The 10,156-nt window shown below is 38.8% G+C and overlaps 1 protein-coding gene across 3 annotated transcripts in view; it reads left to right on the plus strand.

Moving 5' to 3' along the window:
* LOC107557614 (KN motif and ankyrin repeat domain-containing protein 1-like) overlaps nucleotides 1-10,156 on the plus strand; it is a 48,431-nt gene that overhangs the window by 32,999 nt on the left and 5,276 nt on the right. For 2 of the 3 annotated variants that reach the window (XM_016241092.1, XM_016241093.1), the window contains exons 3-8: nucleotides 345-2,984; nucleotides 4,952-5,089; nucleotides 6,372-6,468; nucleotides 7,114-7,299; nucleotides 8,434-8,521; nucleotides 9,112-9,237. In XM_016241092.1, the coding sequence (XP_016096578.1) occupies nucleotides 345-2,984; nucleotides 4,952-5,089; nucleotides 6,372-6,468; nucleotides 7,114-7,299; nucleotides 8,434-8,521; nucleotides 9,112-9,237 (3,275 nt within the window). The remainder of the gene's footprint in view (nucleotides 1-344; nucleotides 2,985-4,951; nucleotides 5,090-6,371; nucleotides 6,469-7,113; nucleotides 7,300-8,433; nucleotides 8,522-9,111; nucleotides 9,238-10,156) is intronic. The other variant, XM_016241094.1, reaches the window with a different exon arrangement.

The raw sequence follows: 10,156 nt of genomic DNA on the forward strand, positions 1-10,156 counted from the left end.
CTGATATCCGATTATTGTAAAATGCTTAAATATCGGTATATCGGTCGAGCTCTAGTTTTTACTAGCTGGCTGTTTTAGTCCTTTTGGGGATTGCCTTGAATGAATGAATTTGTTGTTGTTGTATTGCTTTTGGTTCAATACCGTGTATTGGTGTATAATATTTTTTATGATACTGCAAGTAAATCATCATATTAAAAAAAGAGTGTAACAAATTTTAAGGACCAATTACACTTTCTTTTCTGACGTTATTTTGCATATTTTAAGGAAATAATTGAATAACTGTACTGTGATTTAGATTTATTGAATTTATTCAACTAATTTCAACTAATTTTTTTTTTTTTAAGAAAAAGATGATAATGAGAAGGACCCTTACTGTTTGGAAACCCCGTATGGTTATCAGCTAGACCTGGACTTCCTTAAGTATGTGGATGACATTGAGAGGGGCAACACCATCAAGAAGCTAAACATCCAAAGGAAGCCAAAAGTGGTCAGGTCTGCGCCTCCTCCTCAGAGTAGTTGCAGTGGCCACACTGAGTGGACTTCAACAGACTCCTTATCCTCTTCTAACAGCGATGAGAGCAAACAGTCGCCAGTCTACTTTACACCTCAGAACCAGGTACCCCCCCCTGGCCATACTGCCCAAGTCCATGAAGCTCCCCAAGCCTTTGTGAACATCCCCGAGACCAAGCAGCTGCTGCCTCCACCTTCTCCCCGCCTTCTTCGCCATAACCCCCAGGTGGAGAAAACACTGATGGAGACCCGAAGGCGACTGGAACAGGAGCGGCTCCTGATGCAGCCACCAGTTAATGAGCCGCCCCGTCGGCGACTAGCCAGTTTTGGAGGAATGGGCTCTTCCAGTTCCCTGTCCTCTTACAGTGGCTCCTATGGGCCAAGCCAGATTTCACCCAACTCACATTCTTTTCAACATAATGGACATCTAGGCAATGGCGAGTACAACCCCTACTTCACATCCTCTATGGGCAGTTCAATCCGCCACAGTCCCCTCAGCTCAGGCATGACCACACCAGTGACCAATGTTAGCCCACTGCACCTCCAGCACATTCGAGAACAGATGGTAGTGGCTCTAAAGAGACTAAAAGAACTGGAGAAGCAGGTAAAGACCATCCCAATCCTTCAGGTCAAGATCTCAGTCTTGCAAGAAGAGAAAAGGCAACTAGTGTCCCAGATGAAGAACTCCAAGGTAACGGGGCAGAGTCCAGATGGAGGTTTCAGGAAGCGCTCCTTTAGTGTTGGCAGTGCTGATCAGTATGAGCCCCTGACCCAGCTCAGGACAGGCTCTGAACTCCACATTGAGGAGATGGAGAACACTGAGCAGAGCACTCAAAGGCTACAAGAGTTCAGGCAACTGACGGCTGAAGTGGAGGCTTTGGAGAGAAACCTGCAGGATAATGGTGAGGAAAGGAAGCACAGCTTACACCAAACAGAGGAAAAAACAAACCAAAACGTCCAGCGGTGGAGGCGTGAGAGCAAATCCATTGGTGTCGGAGCTGATGAGAACATGAACAATGTGGTTGTATATCGGAGGTCACCTGGGCAAAACAGAGATGTGGCTGTGGGAACAGAGCAGGAGTTGAGGAGCACAGGAGTTGGTGTGACTGAAGCCATGCTAGGTATGAGCAGTGAAGTAGAAGCTGAAATCGAGATGCAACACCAGACCATCGAAGCCCTGAAAGAGAAGATCTACAGACTGGAGGTTCAACTTAAGGAGACAACCCACCAAATGGAAATGGGAAAGCTAAAGCTTCAGCTTCAAGAGGCTGGATCAAGAAAAACAGACAAGGGAATGATGGCAAGGCCAGAAATGTATAGCACTTCAGTGGAGGCCAGAGTGTCCACACAGAGCCAAGGTGTGGGCAACCATGTTGAGTTTAGCAATGCAAGCACAAATCATGTCCTACAGATGAATTCAGTAGGCATTATTTGCAAACCAGAGGCAAGGCATGTTTCAGTGGGTCCAGAGTTGCCAATGGAGCGGTGGGTTGTACGAGAACGTGCTGAAGTTAAGGAACAATGTGTTGGCAAGCAGGTTGTGATGTGCAACCAGGGTGTGGGAGTGGAATTAAGTGTATGTGAAATGGGGATCAACACTGAATTAATGACCGAAGGTTTAGTACTATGCAAAACTGAGGTTGAACAAGACAAGGAGTTCAGGTCTATTGGATGTGGAGATTGTTCAGTCGATGTAATGGTCAGGCCTATCAAGGAGATGGCAACCCAGAGCACAGCAACTGATGAAGTTCACAGAACTGACTTTGGAATCATGGTCTTACCCATGTGTGCCTCACAGTACACAAACACAGAAATTGAGACAATAGGCAAGTTAACCAATACAGACAAGGTAGTTCTTACGGATTCCTGCACCACTACACAACCATACTCAAAAGACAAACAAGTTAGCACCGTACCAGTGGAGACTCGTACAATTGCCATTGGTGATGGTCTTGTAAAAGATGTGCCAGCCACATTAAAAACGCGCTCCATTTCAGTAGGTACAACAGCATCTGAAGAAGGTATGCATGACAAGTCGCCATCTTACAAAACCAAAGAGACTGGGGTTGGCCTCACGAACATAAATGAAAACTTTTTAGTCGGTCACAAGACAAGGAACATTGCATGTGGCCCTTCTCAGTCTCCTACCTCGATCCAACTTGAGAGAGTTCCTGTGGGATCAATGTCATCAGCAGGACCCATCCACTCGCAGGCTGGGGCAGGTGTTGGACTCGATCACTACATAGAGAGAGTGCAGAAGCTCTTGCAGGAACAGCAGATGTTGCTTGCTCAGAACTACAGTGAGCTGGAAGATACATTCGGCCCACCTCAACAATCCCAGTTTAGCTCCATCAATAGTGAGCTGGTTACTACTCTATCATCCATCAATTCAGTAATGAAGTATGGAAGTGTTGAGGAACTCTCCAACATGGACCTTCTGAGACAGAAGGAGAACTCCGACCACACCATGAAAGGTAAGTTGCAGTTTATTTGATCCTATATGCTATATGAACCAAAGAACATACATGCAGAAGAAGAAAAAATATTGCTGCATGTTTAGTATAAAGCACTGTTGTACTCCAGGTTGCTATATTTACACTCAGGCCCCCTTTTCCTGCTAAGTATGGTGAGGAAGAGGGATGAGACAAAAGGGTACATGGTGCATTTGTGTCTGTAATGATGCCTGACACGATCTGACAGGGCAAAGTTTTCTCTGACCCTGAAAAATACATAAGGGCTTTGGATATAATCCAACAATGATATCATCTCTTTTGGAAGGCAGCAGCTTGTGCTAAATGGCTAGTTGTTGTTATTGTCTTTGCTGATGCTGATTCATAAATCCTCAGTGTTATGTAATGGAGAGAAGCTTTGTGTAAAGACTTTCTCTCTATAAGACCAGACTCGGGGATCATATCCAAAGTGTCTTTAAGTATGTGCACAAGTTCTTCATGTTTTTATTTCCAGGAAGGCTTAAAAGTCACAATCTAAAAGTTATATTCCTCTATCATCAACAGGCTTTCAGCCTGAGTTTTCATGGAATGCTCTGAAGTTATAAATAACAGTTGCTTCTACTCTGCAGGGAATCGAGAGACAGAATTTTTTAAACATGCACATCAGAGGATTATGGCCAATGGTCAGTCAAAATTGCTGCCAAGATTTTAGTGTTTCCATGTCTGCTGTGAACTGATTTGACTCGAGATAAAGTAGGATATGTGCACAGGTATTCTCCATATTGGACATTCTTTTGCAGAAATATTTTTATTACGTTACTACTTTTGGTTCATGACAATGAAAGACCATCTGATGTGAAGAATATCTAGAGGCTAGAATTCAGATTCATATCATAATCATTGCACATATTATCTTAAACTTTGAGAGAATCCGCACACTATTCTGATTGTGTGTTTTTCAAAGTTGTCCTTTTTTCAAGCAACTTTGTTTTGGCAGCAGCTATATTATAATGTCTTGGAGGTATAATTTGAGAGTGAATTATTTTGTACAGTATCATAGCTTGTTTGCAGCTGCACCTAGAAAAACCACACCTTATTGGTTAATTTGCAAGGCTTTTATCGTTGGCGTCCTGCAAGTCTAAATATAAGCAGCTACTGACATATACCAAAATTTGGTGTTATTTTTGTCCGCTGCAGTGTAATTTTGAAGGCTTCTAGCTTTATTGCCAAGTTGTTTGCTGAAAGTTGTTTGCTTTTTTTTTTTTGGCCATTCATGTTAAAAATGTAGTTCTCTTAAGCTCTGCAAGGATGAATTTCAGATTTTCAAGATACAAACAGCAAAACAGTTTCCTGATTTTTGTTCCTTATCACACTCAAAACCATAAAATGCAATTAGATGAAAGGAGCTCTGTGAAATCACTCATGTAATATGGAGGGGTTTCATAAAAATGACATTTTCTTTACCTTTTCATGTGTTCCTCCTTTTTATCAGCAAAATGCCATTGAAACAAAAAATATATAATTTTACTTTCATTTTAAGAGTTGATTGTCCTGAGCTATTAACAAATGTATGTTTTTTTTTTTTTTTTTTTTTTTTTTTTTTTTTTTTTTTTTTTTATTTTTTTTTTTTCCTCTTCCTTCCTCTACTTTTTTTTTTCTTAGGTCTCATTTGAGTGCTGGTAATTATGGGTAATCATAAACAGCGGAGCTCCTGCTAATGAGCCTGTGTTGTATGTTGGGTTCATACAGAGCCCCCTCTTCACTGCAACCAGTGTGGGAAGAAGAAGCAGCTCTTTGTTCTGCATGTGGTGGTTTTTACTTTTTTTCCCCCACCAATTTGAAACTGTGTTTTTTAAAGTGGTTTTTTTCTGGTGTTTTAAAAAATTTTTTTTTTTTTTTTTTTTTTTTTTTTTTTTTAGTTATTTATTTTTTTAATGCTTTGTTGTACCTCATGAATGTCTTTTCTGTCTTATTTCATCTTGTTTATCCAGAAACACAGATGGTCAGTTCCCACTCGAGTAGTTCAAGGACAGAGGTCACAAGGATAGAAAATGTGTGTATTGACGATGCACATGGTACAGCAACACAGAAAAGCCGCATGGACCAGCAAATGTCCACAGCATTGCATGGTATGCCCAGTTCTGTCACTAAACAAGCAAGAGATATTTGTACATTTTTGCAGTTCCAGTCAGTTGTGCTTGACAGTCAGTGTGTTAATATGAAGTTCTTGCTGCTGTGTTTCCATGTGTGCTGTCAACTGATTTAGCTTTAGAATAAAGCAGATGATGTGCTCAGGTATTCTCCATATCAGACATTCTTACATTACTACCTTTGGCTCATTGCAATGAAAGACCATCTGATATGAAGAATATCTACAGACTAGAATTCAGATGCATACCATAAACTGAGAAAAAATCAGCAAGCACACCATTCTGATTGTATGTGATCTGATTTGTAGTTGTAGTTGACAGTCAGTGTTGATTTTATGTGCTGTAAGACTGTGATTAACCATCATTAAAGAAGCCAATTATTCACATTGAACTCCCCTTGATGGATGGCTTTTTTGATGAAAAGACCCTTGTGTGATTGTCTCAGGAGAGCATGTAACAGATTAACAACTTTAAGACACACTTCCCATCATACATCTGCTCTCACCTGTCAAAAAAAGGGAAACATAATGAGTGCCTTCACCGCATACAATGTTAGAGATACAGACTGTTAGAGGGAGTGTGTCCATCTGTAGGGCATGTTCAGGCAGTTCTCAGAACTGTTCTTTTTTCAGTCTCTGTGGAGAGGGGCGGCGATCCTCTTCGGTATTTGGCAGTGTGAAGCCTGTACTTAACATGTTTGCCATAGCTTTAGGCTGTGGGTTGTGTTTCTTTTGCTTCACATAATTTTTTTCAAAACTCATGTTTGATATGCAACTTTTTTTTTTTTTTTTTTTTTTTTTTTCCAAGCTAGCGGTGCTTGATTCTTTCTTCTGTTGAAAAGGACAACAAGGGCTGGACGTTGTACATGTCTGTCAGATTTGGAAATGTAGCCAGCTCTAGCTTATGGTCTTGATTAGCTGTTGCTGCCTAACATAGATTCAGCTTGTCCATTTCCCATAACAGCAATAACACTGTATATCATAATAAATCATGATTTCAGCGTTATGCATTTCTTTCCATTTTGATAGGGTGTGTAGATTTTTGTCAGCATTTTTGGTGGAGACAAAATATTGCTTGCAGATCTATATTAAAACTGTTTATATATATTTATTTATTTATGCACTAACAATATGTAGGTAGGCTTGAATATACCTTACCACTATTTATACCTGGAATAATATTTGATTTAAAATGTAAACATTTTGGCTCCACTTTATCAATATAAAAATAATTGATCACCTGCATTTCTCTTTTCTACTAGGCAGTCATAGCACCCTGAAGTCCATCATGAAGAAAGACGGTCATCAGGGGCCTAATGGCACAAAAAAGAATCTGCAGTTTGTTGGTGTAAATGGAGGGTAGGTTTTCTTTCACAATATGAGGAGAAAACATTATGAAAGAAGTGTTTTCAAAACATTCTTTTCCAGCTGATGTTGGTTTTGAGGGATAAAGCCAGCCAGTCATTAAAACCTGAGGTTTCCCAATGCAAATAGCATATTTATCTTGTAGCATATTTACCAAATAGCATGAAATATTGGTTTGAATATTTGAGTTTAATAATTGAGTTTAAAATATTTGATTATATTAGTTAGTAGTTTAGCTTAGCTGCAACAATATTACAATACAAGTTTATATATTATTAGTAACCTGCAGTGTGTGTTACTTTTTTATTTGGACTAGGTAGCTTTATCTATCTGTCTGTCTGTCTGTCTGTCTTTTTTTTTTCTTCATTTTTACTGCAGTAGCTAACTGATTTGAAACACAAAATAACGCAAATTATATATTTTAACTTGTGTTGGAAGGAAAAATTGACGGAAAAGTGATTACACAAAAAAAGAAGCTATGGTTTGTGGCCATGAAGAACTATGAAATATACAATTTAGCAGTCATTTCACAAAATCAGTGCTGTATTTGATCAATCAGAATCAAGTATTCCAGAGTGTCATGTAAATATGCAGTGATTTAATTGCAATTATGTGCACATCTGTGCTTTCCATGTCTAGCTATGAGACAACATCGAGTGATGACTCCAGCTCAGAAGAGAGCAGCTCCTCTGGGTCGGAGGATGAAGAGGAGGACAAAGACAAGGTGGTGAATGTGAGAGAGATGAGGAAAGAAGAATTCAGGAATAATGAATCAGTGGATGAAGACAGAGACACTGAAGATTTAGGCCAGGACAAAAGGCAGAGGCAAGTATTGCCAGTAACTCTTCAGTGTTGCACCATTTTTGACTGTAGACCAATTCAAGAGTTGCTTGCATCAGAAGGAGAATTTAAGGTATTTTGGATGTTATGTCTGCAAATATTTTTTTTAAAAAGGAAAGGAGACCGTTTGGAGACACAAATGAAACATCAGATCTGTATTATCATATCATTAAAGAATCCTGCATACCAAACCTGACATGAGTTACGAGAAAGGGTACTAAAGTACTATCCTTCATAATCTCAAAAAAGTCCTCTTTCCACCTGGAAATAATATTATTTCTTATCTGGGTAGTATCTGGATATTCTTTAGCTAGCTTGCTAAAAGAATGCTTCATTAACTACGCTTTGCATTCCAGTGTATATCCAGTGTTAGCCAGCTGAACGATTACACTGGACACGCAAAATGGAAAATGCCATTCATTGCATTTTCAACCATTTACTAATTCAAAAGTTCTAAATGTATTCATTTCAAAAGAAAAAAAAAATTTATCTGGTCTATTACGTTTCCCTACTTTACAAGCCTTCCAACAATAAAAGGTGCTAATAGAAATTACAAGTGAAAGGGTGAAAAATAAAAGTTTAAAGCACTAAATTAAAAATAAACTAGGAGAGAGATGTAAGGATTTGGGGAGAGAAATAAGAGACTCCTAGTGTAGTCCAGTAGAATAATTCATGGGATATTGTTCCTTGAATTGCATAACCAGATCACAAGACAACAGTTTCTGTTGTCTTTTTCAAATTGTGAAAGCCAAGAAGCCACAATGCAACATACAAGACAAAAAGAGCTCTAGCCTCAGATGTTCTTAAAACAAATACCAAGCAGATTTTTTTTCTAATGAGTAAAAATAGAGCATTACGGAAAACTAACTCGGAGTTGTGGATAATAAATATTTTTATCACAACCTCTACATTACAGATTACCTACTTGAATGCAGATAATGAAAATACATTAGCGTTTACATTTTTGTCAAATGTTGTCAGTCCAGAATCCCCTGACCACCTCCAAGTTTGGTTTTCACTTTTGATCCAGAAGCATTTTTTATATGCAGGGCTCTTTTTCCGATACTGGTTAGCACTCAAAAGTGTCATGCATTTAATAAAGTTTTTATTTTTTCTTAGGTATGAGTTGAATGAGAAGATGATTTCTGCATGCAACATGCTGAAATCCCACATCAACGACCCCAAGGCTTTATCTAGTAAAGATTTGGTAAGTTTTAGCCATGTCTAAACCCTCAGTGCACAAAAATAACATCTGTGGTTCCAGATTAGTAAAATGATTTGGTGAAATCCTCTATTTTCTTAATGCCTTTGACGGTTTTCCTTAGTCAGCAATCTTGTCAAACAAGCGACTCAAAGCAAATTAGAGTTTTAGAGGTTTCTTCAAGCTCTGCTTCACTGCACCTGAAACAGGAAGGATATTGGCTTCTTTGTGGTTAACGTGGTGTAAAAGAATGTTGGATCAACTCTTATTTCTGCTGACCCCCGAACAGAGGGTCTGTGACGTGCCCAGCTGTGTGCTGACTGGGCTACTGTTAAGTCTTGGGTCAAGTCAAAGCTGTATTTGTCCTGAATTTCACAAACCTGAATCTGATAAGTGAACGTAATTTAGACTAATTAGGATCATTATGTAACAAGATCCTGGATGTTTCTCTTTGTGTTGCTTCTGTTTATGTTTTACTTTTTTTACTTTGATTATGAGGTGAGCGGATACTACATAAATAGCACAATCCATGTACAGTAAATCTTCTATAATACCGTATTGATCTTGCTCATATTTATCATTTTGTGTCATTCCAGAGGCCATATGTGAACACAGTGCAGCACGAGTGGTTCCGAGTGTCCAGTCAGAAGACGGCCGTGCCAGAGTTGGTGGAGGACTACCTGAATGCTTTCAGAGGCATCTCCCCTGCCCTGCTGCAACACATCGTAAACTTTTTTTTTCTTCATTTTTACTGCAGTAGCTAACTGATTTGAAACACAAAATAACGCAAATTATATATTTTAACTTGTGTTGGAAGGAAAAATTGACGGAAAAGTGATTACACAAAAAAAGAAGCTATGGTTTGTGGCCATGAAGAACTATGAAATATACAATTTAGCAGTCATTTCACAAAATCAGTGCTGTATTTGATCAATCAGAATCAAGTATTCCAGAGTGTCATGTAAATATGCAGTGATTTAATTGCAATTATGTGCACATTTTTTTTTTCTTCATTTTTACTGCAGTAGCTAACTGATTTGAAACACAAAATAACGCAAATTATATATTTTAACTTGTGTTGGAAGGAAAAATTGACGAAAAAGTGATTACACAAAAAAAGAAGCTATGGTTTGTGGCCATGAAGAACTATGAAATATACAATTTAGCAGTCATTTCACAAAATCAGTGCTGCATTTGATCAATCAGAATCAAGTATTCCAGAGTGTCATGTAAATATGCAGTGATTTAATTGCAATTATGTGCACATCTGTGCTTTCCATGTCTAGCTATGAGACAACATCGAGTGATGACTCCAGCTCAGAAGAGAGCAGCTCCTCTGGGTCGGAGGATGAAGAGGAGGACAAAGACAAGGTGGTGAATGTGAGAGAGATGAGGAAAGAAGAATTCAGGAATAATGAATCAGTGGATGAAGACAGAGACACTGAAGATTTAGGCCAGGACAAAAGGCAGAGGCAAGTATTGCCAGTAACTCTTCAGTGTTGCACCATTTTTGACTGTAGACCAATTCAAGAGTTGCTTGCATCAGAAGGAGAATTTAAGGTATTTTGGATGTTATGTCTGCAAATATTTTTTTTAAAAAGGAAAGGAGACCGTTTGGAGACATAACATCAGATCTGTATT

The sequence above is a fragment of the Sinocyclocheilus grahami genome, unplaced genomic scaffold (assembly GCF_001515645.1).
Source record: "Sinocyclocheilus grahami isolate Dianchi unplaced genomic scaffold, SAMN03320097.WGS_v1.1 scaffold611.1, whole genome shotgun sequence".
In the NCBI taxonomy this organism is placed as follows: Eukaryota; Metazoa; Chordata; class Actinopteri; order Cypriniformes; family Cyprinidae; genus Sinocyclocheilus; species Sinocyclocheilus grahami.